Below are 25763 nucleotides of genomic sequence, written 5' to 3'. Positions count from 1 at the left end.
CAGGGGGGTGGGAGGAGGCTGGGCCCGGGCCTGCTGAGGGGTCACAACATGAGAGAGGCGGGCTGAAGGGCCAGGTCGGTGGGACGAGTTCTTGGCAGGCATTGGTCAGGGGTGATGAGGCATGGGTCTGCTGCCTGGGTAGACTTTGGGTGTTGTTGGCACCCACAGATGGTGGGGCCACCTGGGCAAGAGGGGAGGAGGGCATAGGTGCAGGTGTGCGTGGGCGGGGCGCACCGTTGAGGCCCAGTGACCCGGGCCCTGCCTCGGGGACACAGTGTGCGGCTCTGCCAGCAGGCCTGGGGACCGTGGGTCGGCGGTGCAGCCCCAGCAGACCCAGAAGTTCCGCTCGGACTGCGGGAGCCCTCAATGGGAGGAGAGAAGGCAGGCCTGGTGGGAAGCCGAGCACCGTCTGGTTCAGCTGGCAGAGCCCCCGGGTGGGAGTACTTCTCCATCATCGCTTTGGCCGGGGCTGAGTTCATCAGCGTCTAGAGAGGGACCCATCCTGACTGAAGGACCCGGGGACCTCAGGCCTGGAGCCGGGAGGATGCGGGCAGGGATGCCTGGCAGGTTCCCAGCTCAGCTCTTAGCCCCACAGAGAACAAAGGCCCTGGAGATGGGGCACCAAAGCTCCCCTTGGGACAGACTCCCCTCACCATCCCCACACCCACTGGGCTTTTCGGGCAGGCAGGGGCCCGGGGCCTCTTTCCTACCCTTGGCAGCGATGTTCTCACTGCCGCCTGGCCCTCACACGTGGTCCTTGTGCTTTTGCAGCAGATGTCATCTTTGGTCACAGAGCACATGGCAGCTCATGGCACCCGGTTCCTGAGGGGCTGCATCCCCTTGAGAGTGGGGAGGCTCCCGGATGGCCAGCTGCAGGTCACCTGGGAGGACCTCACTGCCAGCAAGGAGAACACAGGCACCTTCGACACTGTGCTGTGGGCCGTAGGTAAGGGTGCGCAGCTCTGCACGTGTGACCCCCACACCTCCACTCACAGACTGGCAGCGCCACCCCCCTTTCCCCTGCCCCCAGGAGCCTCCCTCATCCCTCATCCCCCTGGCTGGCCGGCCGCCACACAGCACGCCTCTGGGCTGTTGTAGAGGCCCGTGGTGTTTCTTCCAGTGCATCCGGTGGGTTGCTTTGAGCTCTGCGGGTCATCACGCGCCAGGAGTGGGCCTTGTACAGGCCTTCCCAGAAGTCGCACTTCTCAGATTCCTAAAGACAGAGCCCAGTGATACGTCAGAGTCCTCGGGCTTCTCCCATCCAGGCCCGGAGTTGCAACTGTGGCAGGGGAGGCCCATGCCCAGCGCCTGGGGTGGTCTGACGGAGGTGAAACGGGCTGTGAGGAAAGGTACCCTGGCCAGGAGCCATACCCTGCCATGAGCCCGCTTGCAGCTGGGGCGGGGTGGCGCTGGGGGCTCTGCAGAGGGCCGGCAGGTTGTTGTCAGGCTGTGTGGAGCCCCAGCTCCCACAACTGCTCCGACACCCCACCTCTCTGATGCTGTGGCTCCCAGGGCAAGACTCGCCCTCCTAACCGCCCTGTCAGCTGTGCCCTGAAAGCAGGGTGGCCAAGGTCTTGGTCTCTCCTGGTGTGCCCCATTCTCTTGATGGGGAGGCTCCCTGCACTGAGCCTGGTCGGTGGCCCCTCCTTTGTGAGCCTGGGCCCAGAATCCACGTGGCTCCCAGAATCATCACCTGGCCCAGTGTCAGCCGACTGCATGCCTACCCAGGGCTCAGAGGACTGTCCCGTCAGCATTTGTCAGGACCCTGGTCGCAGGGTTTCAGCATCCCCTGGGGGGGTCTTCCTGGAGGCGCAGGGCCGCGTCCTTCTGAAAGCCTGTTTGTTTTTGCTGAGTTGCCTGCTCTGAGCGGTGGGAGATCAGACGATGCCGTACACCCCAGAGGAGGAGGAGGAGGTCTTTACTTGCCGTCTGTAGACACGAGCTGACTGAGGAATAAGATCTCAAATGCCCTGCAGTGAGCTTAGTGCCTCCTGACCAAAATTCGGTGGATTCCAAATGAAATGCTCTTACTCAAATTGTAAAAGTGCATTTTAGGTAGGTTTGTTTTGACAAACATTATGAAAGATTATATGACTGTTCAGATGCAGAAGAAACTGACGTTTATCTTAGGCTCTGTTCTAGACAGGGTGGTGGCAGTTTCTCCCCTCCCTTCCACACCCCCGTCCCTCCTCTTTTGTCCCCTGACGTCTCGGCAGGGCCCAAGAGCACACACGTCCATTCTCTTGCGTTTGGACTAGGCATACCCCTAAGCCCCTGACTGAGCCGCACTGACGGCAGGGGCCGTGCCCTTGGGGAGCTTCAGGGACCCCCAGCTTCTAAGTGGGGCCCTGGTTGGCGACAAGCAAGCCCGTTGGTGTCGTGCCCACCCTCCCCCACCAGGAGTCCGTTTTAGTTTTTGTATTTTCAAAAAGAGCATGCCCTAGACACTCTGCCCTGTGTGATTGATGCTGGGGGCGGAAGCTTTTCACAGTCCTTGGCCTTTGACCTCGCTTCCCGGAGGCTGCTGCTGCGGCAGCGTTGTTCCTGGCCCGCCTTCTGGGGCTGCGTGGGCCTGTGCTCGTTTTGCTGTGGGTCCTGGGCCAGGTTTTGTGAACAGTCAAGAGCCACTTCCCAGTTTAACAACTGGGAGTGTTTTCTGCCAGTTTAGCCCAATAAGCCTTTAACAAGCATCATTTCTCCATGCCATAAAGGGCTATCCAGTCTGGGAGGTTAGAGTCAAAAGCTCTGGGGACTGCGCGGCTGGTATGGCAGGCAGCTCCCGGCCACAGTCCTGCCCTAGCAGCAAGGCTGTGTGCGTATAAGCTGAGCTTTGACGTGTGTCGGACACGCCCTGTGGGCACATGCTGAGGCCGCAGGAAGCACCCGTGAGACTGAGTGCCTGGCCGTCATGGCCGCCCACGTGCCCACGCCTTGACCTCGGCCAAGGACAGGGGGCACAGGGCTGGCAGCGGAGGTCGGCCTTGCAGTCTGGAAGCCAAGGACTCAGCCTCTTCCTCAGCCCTGCCTTGATCTCCACGTGGTGGATTAAACACATTAGCAGTTAAAGCAGTTAATTGCTGTGCAGGAGGCCAGCTCATTGTTTGTCTGGAATCACCCGCCCACACCAGGTGTCTCAGATAATAGGCTGGGAGCTTGCAGTGCAGAGGATTTCCTGTCTGCAGATGTGCAGATCGCCCCGCTGAGTGAAGACAGTCAGCCTGCGCCCCGCGGGCTCCAGCTCACTGTGCAGTTAACCAGTTGTGGCCCGAATCCCCAGCTGCCTGGGGGAGCAGAGCAGGGTGGGCATCTGAGGGGCACCTCCCAGTGCAAAGGCTTCGAACCTGGAGCTCAGCTTAGTTGAACTTAGGTTTTGTTTTAAAAGATGGACAGAGGGCCTCTGGGTCTTGGGAAAACCAGAAGCTAAAGTGTCGCTTGCCTCAGCATCTCCGGCTGAAGGCTCTCCGTCTGTTTCTCCCGGGCAGGAGGGGGCTCTGGGGCATCTGTCCCTGGGCCTCTGAGTCCTGCCTGTGCTTAGAGGGGCCCCAGCAGCCCTTGCTCCTGTCTTCCAGGGTGCCAGGAGGGCTGGCTTGGCCTGGCCTTGGGAGCCCCTTTGGTCCGGCAGGCAAGTCACGGAAAATGAGCCATGTCCTCTCCTTTGGGCCTTGTCTTAGCGCAAGAGCTGGTGTCGTCCACATGTGTGCAAAACCCATGGTTAGATTATTTCTGAGCCTCTGAAACAGTGTGAAGGGAGCCGGTGAGCCCTGGAACCCTGAAGGCCTGGCTGGCTACACAGTGTGTGTGCACGGACCCCGGCCAGGGCCAAGGCACCCAGGTAGGGGGGCGTCCGGCCCTGGTGGGCTGTGGTCTGGGGCCTGCCCCCCACCTCAGGGACCACTCGCCCTGTCGAGGTGGTGCCCATCCTTGCTCAGGAGGCAACACAGAACTAACCCCTGAGGCTGGGCATTCACGGGTGGGGATACTTCAGTCCCCGTGAGAAGGACAAGGCAGTCAGGCCCAGCGTGTCCTGCGGATCGTGAGAGGCCCGGCCCTCGCTGGCTGGAGTTTGGAGGCTGGGGAGGAGCTGGCCGGTGAACGCGGAAGCAGCCCGGTCGGGAGGGGCCCTGGGCCAAGGCCTCTAGGCCTGTCCTTCAGAACTGCATTTTGCAGTGGCTACAGGGACCTTGTGTGTGGCTGCATTCTTCCCAGTGGGGACTCTGCAGGGCCAGATTGCGATGGGTGTCCGTGTAGACAGCTCACCCGGCACCAGCCTTTCTTTGCTTGCGAGGTGGAGCAGCTGGCCTTAGAGGGGCGCTGGTCCGCCCTGAGCCCCTGCTAGTCTGAGGCCTTTTTATTTTAGTGTTAATATTGTAAAGGCTGCAGTTACTGACTTCAGAAGAGACCCAGATCTGCCTGTGTGTGTAGTTTGTCTTTTCAGAGGGGAGGAAGACACGGATTTAAGGAGCTCTTCCTGTAGGCACCTCCCACGGCCCCAAGGAGGCCACGGGTGGGGCCACAGCCTTCCCTTCCCCGTGGCCCCCACACAGCACTGCCCTCCTGAAGCAGCGCCATTGGCTCGGTGACCACCGTTGCCCACAGCCCTGCTCATAGCATCTGTGTGCACAGACTGGCTGACTGCCCTGGGCTTGGGGTGCCCCACGCAGCCAGGGGCCGAGGGCTACGCCAGGCCAGTGAGCCAGCGCCCCCCCCCCCATGTCCAGGGCGCTGCGGCTCCTACTGCCACCAGACTGCAGGCTCATGGGCGTCGACTGGGGTCTTCTTACCAAGTCCAGTTCCATATTTATGTTTAGAATTCAGTGGAACCACTTTCTAAAAAGAAGAAAACACCTTAGTGGCAATGCATCTTAGAGATGAGTGGGCACCGTTCAGGCATAGTCATGTGCACCGTCTAAGTTCTGTCAGTGCCGCTGGAGCAGATAACCAGCAGGAAAGCTATGTCGATGATTGTTGAATGATCACCACCTGCCAAGGGGCATGTTCCCTCCTGGGGGCTCCCGTGTGCAGCTGGGTCTGAGCTGGAGGCCCCACCAAGCTCGAGGACTGACTGCTGGGGTTTTAGGAGCCAACAAGAGCTTATATCCTGTGCCGTCACGTGATTGCACACAGGCTTGAATAGGAAAGGCCCATGGGCGCCCTGGGCTAAGCTCTCCCAGTTGTCCAAGAAGGTTCACACACATAGAAATGGTCGTCAGGACTACATGGAGGGCAGAGTGGGTGCTGGTGGTCACAGAGAGCACCCAGCCTTAGGTCACACTGGGGTACAGGGGCTCACTCATTCATTGAACAAACACTGGACCTGCCTGGGACCCGAGGCCAGCAGGACAGGTGCTCTCCTCTGCCCTAGGGGGCTCAAAGCCATGGATAGGGGCTTGGGGCTCATTTGGGGTGAGGGGCATCCAAGAGAATTAAAGAGGCTCTCCGCTGTTACCTCTTCCTCTCGAGTCTCAGAGTTGACAAGAGGTGCAATAAACTTCTGAAAAAGTGGGGCTCCAGGGACCTGACTGGAGGTGCCAAGGATGTGAGTCGGCCTCCGCCTGGCCCAAGGCTCAGGGCAGGCCTGGCCTGGCTGGCTCTGGAGGCCTACATACCCCTCAGGGGGGTCACCTGGGGAGGGTCCTCCACTAGCCTGCGCGGGACGCTGGTGCTGGGCCCTTGCCTCCGCCGCCCGTGCAGCCTCCAGGCCCCGGGCCTCCTGGCACTGGGCTTCCGGCTACCTCCTTCACACCCTCGCTGCGTCCATCCGATCCCAGCCCCTCATTCTCCCTGCCATACTCCTGCTGGCACTTAAATCTTACCTCGTTACATGGATCGCCCTTCACTCATCGGAACGTGTGCTCCAAGCAGGCGTGAAATTGGAGGGAAGGCCCGTTTTCCCGTACAGGAGGGAAGGGGCATGTGAAACGGCATGTGTCCCAGCGTCTGCATTCCTTTGCCCAGCAGAGCAGGTAGTGGTGACCTCCGGCCGCCGTCGCAGGGGGGCTTTCAGCCTTCAGCCTTCAGCCTTCTGGGGCCCGCTCCAGCTGGCCGGGTGACGTGGTGGCCGGGATTCCAGTGGATCCCAGTGGGGCAGAGGGGGGCAGGCCCGCTCCAGCTGTGCAGAGAGCTCTTGGGTGGAATGCTGTCAGCCACCACCGCAGGGCCCAGGGGTGTCCAGGATGGGGGGCACTGAGAGAGGGGGTGCTTCTGGCCGGCAGACAGGGCGGGGCCTGCTGAGGGCTGCGCTCCGTGGCAGTGGTGCTGTGGGCCCATCCACATGTCCACGTAAATGTTGGCTAGTGAGGAAGTAACACGCTTGCACCTGGAGGTTTACTGCGCTCGTTTGTGGGGACTATGTCAGCATCATACATGTATGACACGAGAAGCTCTTACAGGGCAGGAAAGTTGCAAAGATGTGTAAATGAATGAAAAAAAACAGGAATTGGCAATTCACAAGAGGAAATAGACAAATAAACCTGTAGACAAAAAATACTTAATTTTATTGGTGATGAAAGTGAAAATTTAAATAGCAGCAACAGAGATGGCTGAGCCCCTTCTTCCCCCAAGAAGGAGCAGAGCCTGAGAGGAGCCACCCACGGGGGTGTGGCCCCCGCCCCACACTGTGACCCACCTGCCCGCCTGGCCCTCCTTCGAGGATCGGCCCCAGGGAACTAACAGGCCCCTGGACAAACTGCCATCTCCATCCCACCAGGTGCCCAGGGAGCAGAGATGTGGGAGCCACAGGAAGTCCTGCCCTGGGGGAGGCGTTGTACCAGCACTTGGCAGACGCCAGGCTGGGTGCTGAGGAGCCCGAGGTGCCGGGCCGTGGGATGGGCGGCCTGCGGCGCTGCGGCTGGGAAAGCCTGTGTGTGACACGGGGGACACGGTGGGGGCTCTCCTCTTCCCGCCAATCACCTGAGGAGCGCTGCCTTTATCTTTGCATAAAGTGAGAGGAGAGTGGGCAGGGCTGCGGCTGGGCAGTGCACCAGTGGGCTTCTGACTGTTGAAGTCCAACCTGGGCCTGAGCTGCCCTGCTTGCGTGGCCAGCCCCTGGGTCCCCTCTGTGGCCCCTGTTTCCCATCTTCCTCTGGGGCCCCAGGCCTGAGCTGAGCGGGCCCCAGACATGTGCTCTGAGCCCAAGGGTCCAGAACCTCAGACATGCGTGGGGTGTGTCCCCCTCCTCCGTGACCGCTGCCTGCTTGGTTTGGTCAGTGAGACGCATGGTGGGGGCTTGGGCCCCACACCCTGGCTATGGCCTGTGGGACTGGCAGGGCCTACCACAGTTCTGGGCTGTGGCCCCCGGTATGGGGCACCTGGGTGGAGCCGGGCCCCCTGCGCACCCAAGCCTCACCTCTCACAGGCGCCCCGGCAGTTCCCGGGCCTGAGTCCGTGCGCCTGCGGCTGCCCTTCTTGGGCTGCCTCTGATGGTCTGGTGTGCGCTCCCTCTCCCTCCGCTGTTGGCTCCGGAAGCACCGGTGGAGCGTGCGCTGTGTGCCAGGCACGCTCTGTGCTGTGCTGTGTGCCTCCCCCCGCCCCAGCCAGCCCACCCGGCCACCCACTCCTCCCTCCGCCAGTGGCCGACTCACACTCCCACGGACTTCCGGGCTCCTGTACGTACCGTGTCCTAGAAGTCCCTGGCTTCGGAATGGACTGGAGGCCGCCTGGTTCATGCATGTGTTATCGACTCTGGGACCTTGGCTGTGGTTTGGCTGCATGTACAGGATGTAGTTACACGGTCACACGAGGCGCACAAGAACACACTCCTGGCCTGCGGTGGTCGTCATGGTCGGGCAGGAGTGCACGGGACAGCCGTGCGGCACGGCTGATGTCAGAGCAGAGGGGTCTGCAAGCCTCCCGCTTTGCCCTCAGACACTCCAGCCCAGCCCGGAGCGACTGCCAGGAGGCGGTGGGCCTGGTGAGCCGTGCTTCTCAGAACCAGGGGCTCGAGCCCTGAGACCCCTGCCTGCAGGGACCTGCAGCCTAGGCAGCCGGCCCCCCCACCCCAGTCTGCCCACTGCGCCAGCTCCCTCCTCACCGAGGCTTGGCTCCTTCCAGTCCCCTCACAGGTACACGGGCGCTCCTGGTACCTGCTGGGTGCAGACATCCGGTGCCCCACCCAGCAGTCAGGCCTGGGTCCGGGGCAGGATGGTGGCCAGGCTGGCAGGTCTCTGCACGCTCACAGGTCTGCACATGTATGGCCGTAGTTCCGACCCTGCTACCATCAGAAGGCGGAGCCCTCCGGGGCGTCATGTTGCCAGTGTCTGTCTGGCAGGCGGTGAGTGCCGTCCTGCCCAGCACTGATTCCTATGGCCAGTGAGAGGGAAGAGGTGGAGCTGGCTCCCCGTGAGCTTGAGAACATGGCTTAGCTGAGGCCCCGTGTTCTGACCTCCTACTCTGGGAGAGCAGCTGGGGACTTAAGGCTTCCCTCTCACAGGGCTCAGCCCTCCAGATGCCCAGCTGGGCACCACCCGCTGCCCGACCTCTTGTGGAGTCTGAGCCACCTCCGGCTGTGGGAACTGTGCCTTCGACACCACCCATCTTTGCCATCGGGGGTCTACCCCGAGCCTCTTAGAGCCCCTGGACAGGCACAGTTGCCTACAGACTGGGAGTGGGCTGTCCTCCAGGTACTGCACAGAGGGGCAGGCTGACCCAGAGCAGGCAGGAGAAGGCACAAACTCGTGCCCTGCTCACGTCTCAGGGCAGGCCCACGATCCCTTCTTTGGGCAGCAGGCGCAGGCAGTGGTGAGGCCACGTCTGAAGTAGGAGAGAAAGGGCCTTTGCTGGCAGCTTGGCTTTGGCAAGGCCAAGGGCAAGCGTACAGAGGCTGGAAGGGGGTGGCTGTGCCCACATCTCCGGGGCAGCCACCCCCTGCCCTCCTGGCCTCTGTACCCGAGAGCAGGATCAGCTGAGCTGGTGCCACTCAGGTCCTGCCCTGGCCCGGTTCCTTGCTCAGTCCTGAGACTCAAAGCTGGGGCTGCCTGCTGGGCAGGCACCACGGGCATGCGGGAGCCGAGGACCTGAGGGGCACGGAGCTGCCAGGGCCTGGCCTCAGGCGCCCCTCGCTCAGTGCCTGCTGTGGGTCAGCCTGCCCTTCCGTGCAGCACCCAGAGGACAGCCCCCTCCCAGGCTGCGGGGACACCAGGCCACAGCTGCTCCGGGCAAACGCAGTCTGGTGGCGGGACACAGGCAGGGGGCGTGTCCTGGAGCCTGCACAGTGTGGTGGTGGGGGACCCCGGGCTCACCAAAAGAGCGGGTGGGAGGGTGCCCCCCCAAGAAGGGCCCACATGGACACTCACAAGGCCATCAGCTCACCTGGGGGCCAGCAGGTGGACTCCACAGAGACTAAGAGCACCCCCGCAGGGAAATAACCTGCCCAGGATGGGAGCCGGGCTTCTGGGAGAGGCCCAGGCTGTGCACAGTCTGATTCGTCCCCTCAGGGCCTGGCGCCTGTAGAGGCCGTGTGGCCCTGTCCCCTGTGCCTAGCAGCTCTTTGCTTGCACCGTGTGGCGTCCACAAGGCGCTGAGGCCTGAGGCGGGCTGGCCCCTCAAGGCCTGGCCCTTGCAGTGAGGCAGGGCTTGGGGACCACGGCTGGGGGCTGGGGTGTGCCTCACTTTTGAGGTATTGCTGCTTCTAAATCTTTTCTGTGGCCAGAGCCAGATTTCTGGTACTGAAAAAAATTATGAATTTCTAAATTCAAATTTGACATTACAGGGTTTTAACTATTTTCTTTGAATGTACAGAAGATCTGTTTGAGGCTTTATTTATTGTTAGGATATAATCCTCTTAGGATGTATGGTTAAAACACAGCTTCTTACAGTCTCTTGAACGAATTATCTCTCTGTGTGCTCTGCACCAACGTCGTGTCACAATTAGGCCCTTCATTTCAGGTTGTTTATATAGGTCATGAGAAATTTTTCTCTCTTTGATTTAATTTTTGTTGTTTGAATATGTAAATTACATGTATGATATAAAAGAGTTCAATTGCAGGGTGTGTTTAGGGAGTCTCGTTCCCACCTCTGTCCCTGTCACCCTGTCTCCCCCCTTTCTGTAGCTCGCAGTTTCAGCTCACCTGGTTGCATCCTTTCATTGATTCTTTGTGCAAATACAGATTGTGTGTGTGTGTGTGTGTGTGTGTGTGTGTCTGTGTGTGTGTGTGTGTCTGTGTGTGTGTCTGTGTGTGTGTGTCTGTGTCTGTGTGTGTGTCTGTGTGTGTCTGTGTGTCTGTGTCTGTGTCTGTGTGTGTGTGTCTGTGTGTGTCTGTGTGTGTGTGTCTGTGTGTGTGTGTGTCTGTGTGTGTGTGTGTCTGTGTGTGTCTGTGTCTGTGTGTGCCTGTGTGTGTGTCTGTGTGTGTGTGTCTGTGTGTGTGTGTGTCTGTGTGTGTGTGCCTGTGTGTGTGTCTGTGTCTGTGTGTCTGTGTGTGTGTGTCTGTGTGTGTGTGTGTCTGTGTGTGTCTGTGTGTGTGTGTGTCTGTGCCTGTGTGTGTGTGTGTGTGTGTGTGTGTCTGTGTGTCTGTGTCTGTGTGTGTGTGTCTGTGTCTGTGTGTGTGTCTGTGTGTGTGTCTGTGTCTGTGTGTCTGTGTGTGTGTGTCTGTGTGTGTGTGTCTGTGTGTGTGTGTCTGTGTCTGTGTGTGTGTGTCTGTGTGTGTGTGTCTGTGTGTGTGTGTGTCTGTGTGTGTGTGTGTGTGTCTGTGTGTGTCTGTCTGTGTGTGTCTGTCTGTCTGGGGCCCACAGAGCCCAGGAGACCCTCACACCATTGGTGTCTGATGCTTCACTGATTCCAAGTGGACAGTCTGAGAGGTGGTTTAGATCAAGGCCTCCGTCAGCGCTGCTGAAGGAGACCTTCCGGTCCTGCTCTCTTCCCTTCAGGCCGGGCTCCAGAGACCGGAAGTCTGGCTCTGGAGAAGGCGGGAGTGAGTACTGACCCCCACAGCCAGAAGGTCCTGGTGGACGCCCAGGAAGCCACCTCCGTCCCTCACATCTTCGCCATCGGAGACGTAGCAGAGGTATGGCCTGCAGCCCCTGCCTGAGTCCCCAGCCTGCCCTCCCACCCTGCTGGGCCTCCAGGACACTCCGTCCGGCTCACAGAGGCTCAGGGGGGGACAAGCCCCAGGCGCTGGGGGACTTGGCTTCTGGGAGGAGCCAGGCGTGGGCCTCTGCTCTCTTGAGCGCACTTTCCATGGAGGGAGGGGGAGAGGCTTACAGATGGCCAGAGGCACCGTTAGGAGAGGCCTGTGCTCAGCACGTGCGTGCGTCAGCTTTGAGGCACCGATGCCTGTTCGCGCATCTCAGCATGGGCCTTGATCTCCCCGAGGTGGGCAGCCGGCGCAGAACCTTAGCAATGCTGCGGCCGGGCACTGCCTTGGGGTCACCCTGGCCCACGGCACCAGGCCTGACCTCACCCCAGTGTCCCCGCTGATCTGTGGGTGGGTCACTCTTCCCCCTGACAAGGCCGTCAGATGGAGTCCAGGCACGAGTGCTGGGGCCCGACATGATGCGGGCTCAGTCCCACTTACCAAGCCTGGGTGGCATCCAGCCAGTGCCCCTCCCTCCCTGCAGCAGGGCAGTTGTGAGGCCGCCATGCCCCCAAAGCCTCAGGAGCAGTTGGCCTGTCCTGCCCGTGTGCAGGACACCCTGAGGAAGCTGGCTCGGGAGGATTCCTAGCATGGGGGCGTGAGAGGTGGGCTGGGCCCCAGGCCCCGGCAGACCCGGTGGCCGGACCTGCCAGCTTTGCCGAGCTGTATCCTGTTTTCCTGGGGCTGCCATCACGGATCACCATAAACTGGGTGCTTAGAACAGCAAAAATATATCCCCCCACATTTGGAGGCCAGAAGTCTGAAGGTCGTTGGGCTGGCGCTGCCGCGCCTGGTCTCTGCCATCTCCTGCATCTGTGTGTCCCCGTCTGTCCCCTAGCAGGACCCTCTCATTGGTTTTGGGGCCCACCTTAATCCAGTATGACCTCATCACAGTCCTTACATTAATTATATTTGTGAAGACCCCTGTTTCCAAATAAGGTTTCATTCTGAGGTCTAGGCAGGCAAGAGGCGGGGATGCAGCTAAACCTGCCATGATGTGTTAGTTTACATCCATTCATCACCTATTGACTGAGCACCCACTTTTCTGGGTTCGGGGCCATTGTGGAAAGAGATGAAAGCCCTGGCCCTCACAGAGGCGACTTTCTGGTGGGTTACAGACGCCAAAGAAGTGAACTGTTTCGGATGTCAGGAGATGCTTTGTGCCGTCAGGAGAGACCTCAGGAGGGTGGAGAGGGCCCCCAGTTGGAGCAGAGGGCAGAGGGCGCCGTGAGCTCAGGGAGGACACTGTGCCCCCTGGGCAGTGCAGACACTGCCCTGCCCATGTGCCTGGGAACTCGCTTGGGGAAGTGCCTGGGGATGGCGGGTACGGGCCGTGTCCTAGCCGAGGAGGTCCCTGGCTGGGCATCCTGGAGCCGCGAGCTCAGGTGCTGGCTGGCACCCGTGCTGCGGGGTGTCCCTCCCTCAGCCTCACCCGCCAGCTCCTGCCAGGGCTCCTCGTGGCGGGGGAGCTTCAGGGGAGTTTGGCACACATGCAGAGAAGACGGACTGGGGCAGGGGACCATGCAAGGCTGGGCCTTCCTTTGTTCCTGAAGGGGACACTCACCCACTGTGGCCGGTGCTCAGACGTGAGTCAAGCAGCTGCCGCTTGAGTGCCTCAGGCCCCTGTAAGTGCGGGTCCTGAAATGGCACACGGGTCACAGGCCATGGGACTGTGGGGACGGCTCGGCTGGGGCGCGTGCCTAGAGTCGCGTCCGACTGCCTAGGCGGCCTGCTGGTGTGGTGTGGGTGGGGGGCTGTCCCGTGACCTGCCATGCAAAGTAACACAGAGCTGTTCCTCACTGCAGCATTAAAGCCGCCCACAGAAGAGCCAGCGCCAGTGGCCGGCGGGCGGCAGGGAAGGGTCCTCGGGTGGGGGGTGGCCGCTGTTGGGCGAGACATTGTGCGCTGTGCACACGGCCATTTCCGCAGTCAGGCAGGCCCGCTGGAATGCACAGGCTGCGTTCGCGAGTTTATCTCTGCGGATCTCTATTCATTTCTGGAATGTCGAACAACATCTGCCTTTCCTGCCACTGCAGAGGTGATTGGCAGCTGGTCCCAGGCTGCCACGTGCAGGAACACCGGGGCTGTGCCAGCGCCTGCTCCGAGAGGACGCACCCTGGGACAGAACAGCACTGTGCTGGGCCTTGTCACGGGCTGTGCCGGGCGGGGTGGTGGGGGAAGCCACACGTCAGGCACAGGCTGCTTCCAGGGCCTGTTTCACTCGAGTCCCAGCCAGTGCGAACGTTGGAAGGTGGCAGGATCTCTCCTGGGTTTTGTCGTGGGGTAGCTCTCCAAGGTCACCGACCTAGGGAGGGGGTTCAGAGAGAAGCAGGTCAGCGTGGATGGTGTGGCCAGTGTAGTAGCTCCCCTTGTCTTCCAAGAAGGGGATCATAGCCATGGCGTCTCCCCAGAGCAGGGTGGAGGGAAGCAAATGGTAGGATGAGCAACGTGCCAAGGGCCCCGCGTGCTGCCCTGCCTCGCGCAGGCTCAGAGGTGAACCGCATTATGGGGTTTCTGCGCAGGCTCCTTCAGACATTGTACCGAAGTGACCCGGTGTTCCTTCCTCCTGCCAGGGGCGGCCCGAGCTGACACCCACGGCTGTAATGGCGGGAAAGCTCTTAGCCCAGCGGCTCTGCCACCAGTCCTCAGACCTGATGGATTATGACAATGTGAGTGCCCGCCGCTCCTCAGAACGCTGAGTTCAGCCTGTAGAAGGCTGCAGCTCGGTCGGGGCGTTGGGGGTGTGTTCACGCTTGTGCCTGCATGTGTGAGCGTGTGCATGCATGCACATGTATGAGGTGTAGTCTGTGGGCGCAGCCCAGGAGTAAGTCTGCCCGCTGTCTTGGGGCCTGCCAGCCAGCACGTCTGGGGGCCTGGTCTGCGAATTCTGCTTTGTGTCCTGGAGTGGGGATCTTCAATTTCGGGTTCCCCGGGGGCTTGCCTGACTCGGAACCTGCTTTCCAGGTCCCCACGACGGTCTTCACCCCACTGGAGTACGGCTGCGTGGGGCTGTCAGAGGAGGCGGCTGTGGCTCGCCATGGGCAGGAGCATGTGGAGGTAGGTCGGGGCCCCAAGGAGAAGGGGCTGCTGGGACGTGGCCCCCGGGCAGCCTCGCCCTCATGGCGGCCCCTCCCCGACAAAGGCGCAGCAGGCAAGCAGCACTGTTGGCATCTCTGCTTCCCAGGGCCTGCAGCTTGGCAGGGCAGGGTGTGGGGGCCCAGAGCAGTGGCTGTGATATGGTGGGAAGGGAGCATGGAGTGGGGGTGTTGGAGGGCAGCCCCCGCAGGGAGGAAGCCCTGGAGGTGTGGCCCCAGGAAAGGCTTCTCCTGCCCTCCACGCCCCTCCACCCCTGGAACACTGCCCCCGCCCCCGCTCCCCACCCCCAGCAGTTCTGGCAGGCATGACCCCTGCCCCTGCCCCAGCCTGAGGCTAGTCCCCGCCTCCTCTCTTCTTCTGAGATTCATCCAGTTCCCTCAGGTCCCCTGAATCCCAGATGTGGGCACCGCCCCCCCAGGAAGGGAGGCGTCCTCGGACAGCTGCTGCTGGCTGATCCTGCAGGCTGGCCATGACCCCCGGGGGCCACAGAGCATCCCCAGATGGCCCTGCAGCGTGCTGCGAGGCCTTGGAACCTGCCAGGCTGTATATGCTGGAAGCCTTCAGTGTGGCTTCATCTCAGTGCCACCCAGCTTGCAGGCAGACCCAGAGAAACCAGACCCCATGTGGCTACCACTGCAGGGCCTGGTGCCCTTTGGGGGTGAGTCACTGGGTCCCAGGGACTACCCCTTGCCCCAGTGCCCTGGTCCCCTCCATCATCAGGCCAAGCTTGACAGGCTGGCCTTCTCCCCGGCACTTTATTTGCTGTTTTTGTTTGATTCATCGCAAGTACACGGGGACATATGTTCGTGGCATTCTGTAATGTTGTTTTATGTTTCTCAATGTTGAATGGCCAAATACCGTTTGTTTGTTTTCTTTTCCATTCTGTCTTAGTTAGAACAATATTGGCTGAAGCTCCATTAATTAATAATGGCTGTGCCGCGCACGGGAGGCCCCGCTCATTTCTTGCCCGGCCGCAGCCCTGAGCATGCCGCCGAGCTTTGTCCAGCAGCTCCAGTGTGGGCCCCAGGCCTGCCCCCTCATCCTTGCTCAAGTGCCGGGGTGCCCAGGGAGGGGGGCTGGGGACGGCCAGGCCGCCACCGCCATCCCACTTCTGCCCCTAGGTGAGCGGGCAGGCGGGACACCCACCATGGGCTGAGTCACCCTGTGCGCTCCGCAGGTCCACGGGGGTTGCGCCCGGGCTCCTCCTCGAGCCCAGGACTGTGACGAGCTGCAGACGCAGCAGTCTGAGGCCTGCTGTACTGCTGCTGTGCTTCGTGGGGTCTCAGGGCCCGGGAGGGGGACGGTCTGTCCTGCAGAGAGCGTGGTGGCTCTGGCCACAGGCTGCTGTGCATGGGAGAGGGCTGCTCTCCACGGCCAGCCGAGCCATATCCTCACCCCAGGCCACAGCCTGCAGTCCGAGTCAGTGGTTTTCAGCCCCTGCATGGCCCGCACAGCCTGCTGGGCCTGTAACGTGCCCATGGCTTGGCTGCAGCCACCGACTGCAGGAACTGGTATCTTGTTGCCCAGGTTTATCACGCATATTATAAACCCCTGGAGTTCACAGTGGCTGAACGGGACGCATCACAGTGCTACATAAAGGTGAGTCTCCTCCTGGACCAGGACCGGGGCGTGCCAGGAGGTGAGAGGGAAGGGAGGAGCTGGCCCCCGGGGATGGTGAGCCCCACGTGGCCACGGATGCCCCTGGGCAGCCCCGGGGCCCGCCTCCGGCCAGGCCGGCAGCTGACAGTGTGGTTTCAGATGGTGTGTCTGCGGGAGCCCCCACAGCTGGTGCTGGGCCTGCACTTTCTCGGCCCCAATGCAGGCGAAGTCACTCAAGGATTTGCTCTGGGGATCAAGTAAGTCCGGAGGAATGTCAGCCGTTCCGGGTGCTCAGGCTGGGGTCCCTCTGAACGGCTGGGAGCCCTGCAGCCACGCTGCCCTGGTGGGGTGCACGTTACTGGCAGGGTTCTCCTTGGGCATGGCAGGACCAGGCAAGGGGTAGTTTCTCCTCCAGCCATGTACTGTCAGGGCAGCCACATAGTCTGCGTGTGGCTGGGCCGGCTGGGGGACGAGGGGGGAGGCTCGTGTCCCCAGCCAGCCCTGGGCGTCACTGTTTGGGTCTTTTCTACTCAGAATGAGCAGTGTTGAGGCCCTTGGCCATGTGGCCAAGTGCCCAGGTGATCATGGGCGAGGTCTCAGCATCAGGTACCCCAGGCAGCGGGCATGCCTCTCCAGAGCTGGCGATTGGGCACAGGCTGTGTGTTGTGGGGCTCCAGGGCCCTGATGGGGCTCTGGCGGGGAGTGGGTGGTCCAGGGCAGTTAAGGGTGGGCACTGGGTGCAGGGCCATCAGAAGCAGGAGGGATGGAGTGAAGCAGCCGAGGGGACAGGGTGGTGCATGGCCACCAGGAGCCCCACGTGTGCCTGGCTGAGTGGGTGTGGCTGAGGGCCGGCCTTCAGGGCAGGCAGAGGTGGGGGGTTCAAGGACAGGGCAGGGGCTCGAGGAGCAGAGCCACCACCTGGAAGGCTGGTGGGGGGCTGTGAAGGCCAAGGGCATGGTCTGGACCCCCAGGGGCCTCACAGACAGCACCCTAGCCTCTCTCATATACAGCGGGAATAATTATAAGACTAATCTAATAAAAAGAGAACATGAACAGGCAGTTTGCAGGAAAATTAAACAGTAGAGAGTTGCTGTGCCTCATTTTGGAATTTTAAAATGTAATTGAAACACCAAGAAGCCATTTTGGTCAGTGAGGGTTAAAAGGCTTGATCCTGTCTGGTAGGTATGTTTGTAGCGTCTGCCCAGTGAAGCTGCAGAAGGTTTGAGCAGGTCAGTGGGTTGATGACACCCGTGTCTCAGACACGGGAGGAGGGTGTGTGAACAGACCTGCCCACGGGGACCATCTGTCCACATCTGAAATACACACGTTCATTGCTGGTGTTGGGCATTTACCACCGGATATTCCTGTGCACAGACAACAGGCGTGTCCTGCAGGCCGTCCACATGCCCTCTGCCTGAGGGGGTGGTTGCTGCTGAGGGTCCGGGGGGCGCGTGTGTGAGAAGTGCCTGGGTGCAGGGCAGGGTGAAGAGGGCTAGACCAGGGTGGCAGGTGCAGGTGGCAGTACCTAGAGGTGGGCTTGGCTCACTGAGGCAGGCGAGTCGCGCCCCGCCTTGGCGGAGAGAGGGAGTGGGCTGCAGAAGGACCAGCTGGAGCTGCCACCCAAGGTGGGCTGTGCCTGGGGGGCCAGGGGCAGCAGGAGGCAGGCTGGAGCAAACGAGGGAGGGGGCCGGCGGGAGGCGGGCCGAGGGGGTCCTGAGGCACCACTTGGCCCCTGTGGCCCCAGGTGTTTGCTCGGAGGGAGGTGAGGCAGGTGTTGGCTGGAGGAAAGAGGCCAGGGGCCCAGGCTGGGGGATGGTGACTTCCGAGGCGCCCCCCCCCCCCGCCACCTCCCCAAGGAGGGGTGATGAGAACGTGCCTCCCTGTGCTGACTTGACACCTGGCTCCCCTGTCCTCCTGCCTGCAGGTGCGGGACCTCCTACCAGCAGGTGATGCGCACAGTGGGCATCCATCCCACCTGCGCGGAGGAGGTGGCTAAGCTGCGCATCTCCAAGCGCTCAGGCCTGGACCCCACTGTGACGGGCTGCTGAGGGTAAGCCGCCATCCCTGCCAGGCCCGGGCACACGGCATGCCCGCCACCCCACACCGGCTTCTCCGGAGGCTCAGACCCAGGTACGCCTGTGGGGTGAGCTCCGTGTTTAAGGATGGAGCAGGGGGGGAGGGAGGGGCCGTGATGAAGCGCTCTCCCTGCTGCACCGCCTCTGCCCGGGCCACGAAGGCCAACCCTACGCCCCCCCCTCCGAAACAGAGTTGGGAAGGGAGGCCACAGGGCCCCACCTTGCAGAGGGCGTCCCAGACCCTGGCCCGCCTGCCGCCGCTCCCCACACACAGGAAGGGTTTTGAGGCTGGGCTCACACTGCAGAGGCTCTCTGGGGGCACAGCAGCTGTGGGAGGCTCAGGGGCCCTCGCGCCCGCCCTTGCTCCTCGCGGCAGCACGTTTCTGTCTCACCCGGAAGGTGGAGACGCTGCCGGGTGCACAGCCGCCGCTGCACATCTGGTCCTGCTGGAGCTTTGCAAGCAGGCTGAGCAGGCAGTGGCCGGAAGCCGCAGGGAGTACGGTTCATCCTGACCCTCTTCTGAGGAGGAAGAGATTAGCAAGTCCCTCCCTGACCCCTGCCCGAGGCGTGCATGCAGCTTTTCACCTGGCGGTTTGAGAGCCCCTCTCGGCTTCAGCAGCCCATCCTGGGGTATCCCCAGGGCTATCAGCCCTTCCAGGGCTTGGGGTCCCGTGGGCCGAGGTGGGCTCCCGCGAGCAGAGAGTGCCCTGAAAGATGCCTGCAGGCAGGTGCAAGGGGCCGGTGTCCAGGGGTTCTCTGCACCTGCTCTGCTGCAGCCCCCAGCAGGGCTGCTGAGGCATGACGAACAAAGGGTATCCTGAGGAGACGCTTATCAGGACAGCAGTGCCCACCAGAGCTGTTTTGGTAAAAGCCTGCTGTACATTTTTGTCATTTCAAGATATTTTTCATAGTTCATCATTCCCCGTGACACACTGACCCACTGGGGAAGGGAGCTCTTCGGGGCTTGTTTCTCATCTGCCCAAGAGGGTCCCTGTGTGTGGGCGCGGGAGATGTGCAGGCAGATTTGGGGATGGCGTGGCCTCCCCATGCTGAGCCTGTATCCTCAGCAGGACACTGGACGCCGAGGCCCTGCCTGGGGAGCCCCGAGGCAGTCACCGGGAGGCGGCGTGTGGACCGATGGCCCGGATACCCTGCAGGGATGGCCTGAGGGGTGGTCAGCCCCCATACCTGCACCTCGCACCCACTCCTGCCTGACAGGCCCCACCAGGCCCCCGATGCCAGACAATGACGACCTGCGCAGAAACCCACCTGTGGGCTGCCCATGTCTGAGCCCGACTGGCATTTCTCGAGTGCAAATAAAGAGGGGATCTTCCTGAAGCGTGCCCTGCCTGTGTGGGGAGGGCGCCTGGTCACCGAGCTGTCAGCCATACCTCTTGGGCTCCCCATTGTCCCCCACTGTCATTAGGGAGCAGCTTCTAAGCTGTGCTGAGGCAGGAGCCGTGGCTGCCGCCCCCCACCACGCAGCAGCCATGCCCCAGAAGACTCTGACCCTTCCCCAGGCGCAAGGAGCCGGCCTCCCTCATCCTCACCCTTTCACCTGCCCTCTGCCCAGGTGTGCACCAGGTGTGCACCTCACAGCAAAAAGGGCAGCTGCGCTCCCAGCAGGCGCCCAGGAGGGGTGAGAACCTTCCAGTGGTGTGGCCCAGTGACAGCAGTTGGCAGGGGTCTTGGAGGCTTTCTGTCCCCTGAACGTCAGGCACCTCGTTATGTCTCCACTGTGGCGCTCCAAGTCCGCTTGTTGCTGTGCTCAGGCTAATCCCGCACATTGAGGCCTGACGGCTGAGGGAGCGCCTGTCAGTCACGGCAGAGAGATGGCGTGACAGTGACGGGCAGGGCCCTCATTGTGCTGGGGCTTTAGCGGCAGTTAATCTCATGTCTTTCTTAAGAAAACATCACTTAGTCTGCCCGCCTGGGAGCCCTGGATGGGACCCTGCTTGTCAGCGAACAAAGGAATGTCTTTGCGCCTTAATGGGCCTGCGGGAGCCTCAGACGCTTGCTTGGTGTGCAGCAGCGTGCGCAGGAGCTCTCAGACGCCCAATTAAGACGCCAAGTGCTGGGCTGGGCCGGGCCCTCTCGACAAGTGCAGCGCGAGATCAGCCGTGTCCCATTTAACGCACGGCTGGCGGCACGCCCTGGCCACCGGTCCTGCGGGGAGGGCTCCCCTCTACCCTGGGTGCGAGGTGCTCCCCTACCTCGGAGGCAGAGGCCCAGTGTGCGCTGTCGGCTAACAAGGCTGAGCTGCCGAGGGGGCAGGAGGGGCCCCGGAGCAGGCGCAGCCCTGTTGCTTTCTGTGGTGGCAGGACTGGTGCTGCCTTGGGAGCCCTCTGGGCTGAGGGCCCTTGGCCTTACTGCCCAGCCCGCCGGGGGCAGCCACGTGTCCGTGTCCCCTCAGGCCCCAGATGGTGCCCTCTGCCCCAGAGAGACTTGCTCCTGCACACTAGCTGTGGCTGTAACGTCCACTCCCCCTGCTGTCCAGCCGGCTGCCCCGGCCTGGGTCTCCACCTCGGACAGAACCAACAGCCGTGGTGCCAGCACCACCAGCCTGCCATCCAGGGCAGCTCTTGGGGGTGCCCCTTGTGTGGCCCTGAAGCCCCATGGCTCCCCTCCTGGGGCCTCCAGCCCACTGGCTCCCCCTGCTTGAGGGCTCACACCCTCCCGCTAAACGGCAGGCTGGCAGGGGCCTGGTTCAGTTCCCCAGCAGTGGGCACTCCGGGTGAAAGCCTGCCCCCGAAGGCCCAGCCCCAGTGACTGCCATCTCCTGGGCCACCAGGGCCACATGCTGTGTCCGCACAAGCTTGCCTGGCCGTGGGGCCCAGCACCTGGGTGTCCCACGCACCTCCACTGCTCTGGTGGGGCCTGGGGACGACAGCTGCTTGCTCACCCAGGACCCCTGCTCGGCACTCGGCCAGCTGTGTGCTTGGGTCTTGAGCCTGCGTCAGGAGCATGAGGGCAGACGGGGTGCCGCCCCACGTGTCCCCTCAGGACTGCCTGGCTGCAGGCTCACTGTGTGGCCCGGGGCCCCTCTACCAGGGAGCGCGAGGAGGGGCCTGGGCACCGAGGCCAGGTGCTCTCCACCTGGCCCCAGGGCCGCCTTCCCGCCGCCTTCACATGTTTTTATGGTACAATGAAATTATGATTTTAATTCCTCAGATTGTTGCGTGTAACCTACAATTACCCCACGGTGTCTCGCGCGCTTCTGCTCGTGGCTTCAGGTTGCACAATGACGTGGGGGGGCTCCTCCCCGGGAGCCGGCCCACCCCTGCCCTGCCACCCTCCGCCATGAAATGGAGCAGGTCACCCTCTGGCGCCAAGAGGTGCTGTCCCCTAAGGGCCTGCTGCGCCCTGAGAGGAGGTGACAAGCAGTTACCGAGGGCTGGGCGAGGACCGAAGGAGCTCAGCCAGGGGGGCGTGGGCCGCCCAAGCAGGGCCCTGGGACTGATGGTGGGCGGCACAGAGGGGCGTCAGCTCGTGGGAGGCGGGGTGCTCAGCCCACACATGCCCCCACCATGCTTTCCCTTGGCTGGGGATGCTTGGCTGAGGAAGTGACCACCGTGCCCAGCCAGGCGCCCTCAAGGGCACAGTTGCCCCATGAGACACAGCTTGGCATCGGGCAGTACCTGCAGTTCAGGGCCTCCATGCCTGTGGTCTCAGGTTTGGGCTTGTCCCTGAGGTCCCCGAGGTGGCTCGACCCACACCTCCTCAGCCTCACACCGCCCCTCCTGGCCAGGCAGCCGCTCAGAGGTGTGGCCTCCCGGGGCCTGGCCTGCTGCCCAGCGTGAAGCGGGCCTCGGGCAGGCCAGAGACCCTCAGCCACGGCCCATTGCTGGACACAGAGCCACCCGGAGCTGACACAGTGCGGGAGGGACGCCCGAGCCCGCAAGGCAGTCTGGGCTGTGCACTTGCTGGGCTCCCAGGACCCAGGGCCGCTGGGCATGTCACTGGGCCCTCTGGGCTTCGCTGAGGCTCCAGAGGCCCATCCCATCCCAGTGGGGCCACCCTCGGCTGCCCACCCCACACTTGCATCGTTCAGTGGAGGCAAACACGTCACGAGAGGCTTCTCGGTGCTGGGCTGGTGGCCAGGGCCCAGGCCAGGCCGCAGGAGCTGTTGCTGCCTCTCAAAGCCTAAGGCTCAGAGCCAGCCCCGCCTCCTGGACCCAGGCTGCCCATCATCCCCATGTCCCTCGGGGAGCCACATCCCCTCCCCTCCCCACCCAGGGTCCCTGGTGCCCATCGTCTGGGCCAGGCCTCTGAGTGCCCTGGCCTCCCCCGACCCAGCTCCTTCCTGCTCTGTGCCCGCTGGTCCTGCTCAGCCCACCCTTGGATTGTGAGTGCACATGAGGGACACTGTGGGAGGTCCCCCGTGCCCCAGGCGAGCAAGCAGCAGCGGTGACAGATGGCACGCTGCAGGTGACAGAAGGCACAGCCCCACAGTCGCCAAGGCCTGTCTCCACCCTTTGGCCAAGGTTCCAATGGGGGTGTACCAAGGCTGAAGCACACCTCTCCACAGTCCCAGCCCTGTCAGGAAGCATCTCGATTTGAACTGATTCTCCATCCAGATGGCGAGGATGCTAGCACAGCTGTGACCTCTTGGGGGCAGCCCCTGGCTTCAGAGGAACATGCCCCCTTCTGCCCCAAACTCAGGCTGTGGTCCTGTGGCATGGGGTGGGGGTCACAGCCCAACCTCACCTCAGGTCAAGCCAAACTGGGGCAGAGATGAGAATCAGGAACAAAGCAGAGGACAGGACCAGGTGTCCTGCCATTGGAAGGCCTGAGCTCCGCCAGCCTTTAACCCTGAGCCACTGGGACCCCGCTGCCCATCTACCCAGGGCCCTGACCTCTACCTTTGCCTCGTGCTCAGCTGACAGCCTGTCTTGGTGTAGGGAGCTGGCTGACTGCCACCAGAGGTTTCTCTAGCTCCTGTGCCCCGGGCCACCCCAGAACCCCAAGCAGCAGCCTGGGCCCGTCTGGCAGGGGCCCAGAACCAAAGACCCTCTCTAAAGACGCCTCTGAGGACCCCTGGCTGAGAAAGCAGCTCCTGCAACCTTTGGGCTGGCTGGCCTGCTTCCCTCTCCCCTTCACTCTCCGTCCCCCTCTCCCCTCCCCTCCTCTTCAGGCCCCCTCTGCTGCTGCCAGCAGCCACCTTGGCGAGGAAGCCCAGAGCCAGACAGCCTCACAGGGGTGCCCCAGCGTTTCATGCCCCAGCCTTGCCCCTTCCTCTGTTGCCATCTTAGACCTGGGCTCTCTTGCTGAGTAACCATGAGAGCCACCTTGGGGCCTTCCTCTATCAGGCAGGGGCATAAACAGAGGTACACCCTGGCTGCCACCCCCTGGAGTGGGGGAAGGGGTGCTCTAGACACCAGCTCTCTGCACACCCAGGCCTCTCTGCACACCCAGACTGAGGCAGGAGCCCAACACTCCCCCCAAGTGGCTTCTCTGCTGGGCTTTTTCATGGGGTGGGGCCCACAGCTGTACCACCCCCCACCCAGGTGGGGGACCCAGTTCCAGGGGGGCTGGACCATGGGGGAGCCGAGCAGCCAGGCCCCCTGACCAGACAGTGTTCTAGCTCTGGAGATTGTGAGACCATTCTTTCAAGACTCTTGGCAAGAACTGTCAGGAGACTGGTGACCGGGAGGACCAGAAGAGATGCCATTTCTTGCATACAGGCCAGGTCACAGTTGTGAGTGCGGAGGGCTGTGCTTGTGCCTCAAGTTTGGAGGCCCCAGAGCAGAGGCAGGGCTGGGTGGTGCTGAGAGGGACGGCCCTGGGGCCCCCATGCCCAGTGCCCCTTGGACCTCACTGGCATCAGGCCCCAGAGCCCACCTCGCCACCCAGCAGACATGGTGCACCATTTCTTGTCTGAGGGCCAATCACGAGCGAGTGCCGCAGACCCCCTGCAGCCTGCAGCCAGCGCCCGCCTGGGGCTGGCACCACGCGCTCGGGTAGTGAGTGACAGTGGTGGGGCCGCCCACCTCCGAGTCACCAGGCTCCACCAGGAGGCAGACGCTTGCTCTGGTTCCTGCTCTGGGTCTTTCGGGCAACCCTGGAAGGGAGGAGGCGGGACTCGGGGCCTGTTCTACCGATGCTGCGGCTTGATCCGAAGGAGTTGGCTGCGGGACAGCCTGGCCATGGCCTCCAGACCTGAGGCTGACATCTGGGGGGACAGCACAGCTGGTTCGCTTTCCTGCAGAGCCGCTCCCGGCAGGCCTGACCTGCTACCCGTCCCCTTCAACCAGTGGTGCTGCACAACCCAGCTCCCAGCAAGCACTTGTGTTTCTGGCCCTGCTCCCCTAGGGCGCCAGGATCCCTGCATGTCCTGGTCTCTGGCTGGGGCCGCAAAGAGGCCACTTCATCAGCCTGCAGGCCCAGCAAGCACCTTGGAGTTTGGCCTGCCTAATCCCAGCCCTGACGTGGGTAGGTACTCGGGTTTCCCTAACCCCAAAGCGCAAGCAGCTGGCCCGGCACCGTCCCAGTGGGCGCCAAGCAGATCTCCTCCTGTGCCTGTTGTGTTCAGAACCGAGCCCCACTGCCTTTGGGCAGAGAGTTGGGCACTGTGGGTAAAAATCCAGCCCTGACAAATCCAGGGGAGTTCACTCACAGCCAAGCCCTCTGCTGCGTGGTTGGTCCCGCTCCGGCCTCTCCCAGACAGGAGACTCACAGCCAGCGGCCACGGTAGGCACGGCTGCAGAGGCGGGCCCAGCTCAAGCCTGCCAAGTCCAGGCCCCCTGGGCTCCACAGCGCAGTGATACGGCCTTGCGGTTCCACGAAATTAAGTTGTTTTTTTTCCCTAATAAAATCAGGGTATCTTGGGCTTATAACTGATTATCAAATAACACCACATGCTTGGAAATAAAGTGGGGCCATAAACAAGAGGCAGTGTGACCCTGTTACATAGCACCCGGGGTCAGGAGCCAGCTGGGCCCAGCTCCCTGCCCTGAGCACTGGCCGCTGACCCAGGCACGCGTGTGTGAGCACCCCAGCACGGGGCACCCCACGGGCTCCCTTCATAGAATTATATTAGCAAGGCACACAGGCCACATGTACTGGGAACGCCTACTGCAGCCTGGCGGTCTTTAGCATCTTTAAATTTTCATTCCCATAAATTCCCCCAAAGCAGATGTTACTAGCTCCTGAGCTACCAGGGTCAAGATACAGGACAGAATGTGAGGAGATCGAAGCAGTGTCCGGATGTGTTTTTAGGACCTCCTGTATGAAGAGTGAGACCGATACTTGGACCCTCCGGTCCTTAAGGGCGCGATGGTGTAGCCGGGGCACAGGCAAGTTGCCCCCCTGCCCCCGGGGCCTCAGCGCCAGGTGCCCGCCTGCAGGAGAGGGTGGATAGGAGGCGAGACCTGCACAGCTTCAGTGGCTCATTGTTTTGCCCTCGGTGGCTGGAATTGGGATGGGTGATTATAGTAATGAAATCCTAACAATCAGCCAATGGTTGGGTTTCCATAGCTTGGGGAATATTTGATTTTCAAAGTCTTTGGCAGGGGAGACAGTATAAATGGAGTGTGTTGTTCACATCAGCCTGTTCTTTGCAACTCAGCATCCCATCCTGCACCTTACTTCTCTCAAAGGTGTTGTACCTGTTAGCTCCCTGGTGCCTGGGGCGTGTCAGGGCGGGCGGGAGGCTGCACCAGGGGCCAAACAGTGTGAATGAGGGCTGCCTTCAGCAGCTCAGATAAGCCCGGACGCCCGCCCCGCTCTCTGAGGGCCACCGTGAGGACCAGATGTCTGCCATGGTGGAGGCACTGTGAGTGGGGCCGGGCCACCTACTCCCCCCACAGCACACACCTGACCCGCGTGCCTTTGCCCAGAGCTGTGCTCTAGCCTTCTGCCCCAGCCAGCTCCCCCTCCTTGGCTAAGATTCAGCGCAGGACCCCCCTCTGGGCAGCCTTGCCCGACA

At 62.0% G+C, this 25763-nt stretch overlaps 1 protein-coding gene and 1 long non-coding RNA gene across 23 annotated transcripts in view; one reads left to right on the top strand and one right to left on the bottom strand.

Moving 5' to 3' along the window:
- TXNRD2 (thioredoxin reductase 2) overlaps positions 1–19174 on the top strand; it is a 45082-nt gene extending 25908 nt beyond the window's left edge. For 6 of the 22 annotated variants that reach the window (XM_036993602.2, XM_073223735.1, XM_036993597.2 and 3 more), the window contains 8 exons: positions 772–946; positions 10861–10997; positions 13640–13735; positions 14031–14123; positions 15690–15761; positions 15921–16018; positions 17686–17891; positions 18907–19174. In XM_036993602.2, the coding sequence (XP_036849497.1) occupies positions 772–946; positions 10861–10997; positions 13640–13735; positions 14031–14123; positions 15690–15761; positions 15921–16018; positions 17686–17809 (795 nt within the window). In that variant the 3' untranslated portion in view covers positions 17810–17891; positions 18907–19174. Of the gene's footprint in view, positions 1–771; positions 947–10860; positions 10998–13639; positions 13736–14030; positions 14124–14624; positions 14821–15689; positions 15762–15920; positions 16019–17685; positions 17892–18235; positions 18701–18903 lie in introns of those variants that run through there. The other 16 variants (XM_073223737.1, XM_073223734.1, XM_073223732.1 and 13 more) reach the window with 15 other exon arrangements.
- LOC108406869 (uncharacterized) lies at positions 3665–13633 on the bottom strand. Its single transcript, XR_001855570.3, has 4 exons — positions 12631–13633; positions 8030–8298; positions 5814–7703; positions 3665–4827 (listed from the first exon to the last, which is right to left on the bottom strand). It is a non-coding gene; the product is annotated as an uncharacterized lncRNA (long non-coding RNA).
- Positions 19175–25763: the final 6589 nt, after the last annotated feature.

The sequence above is a fragment of the Manis javanica genome, chromosome 15 (genome assembly GCF_040802235.1).
Source record: "Manis javanica isolate MJ-LG chromosome 15, MJ_LKY, whole genome shotgun sequence".
Lineage (NCBI taxonomy): Eukaryota > Metazoa > Chordata > Mammalia > Pholidota > Manidae > Manis > Manis javanica.
Note: the sequence above shows the minus strand (reverse complement) of the source record. Positions and strands in the feature narration are given on the sequence as shown.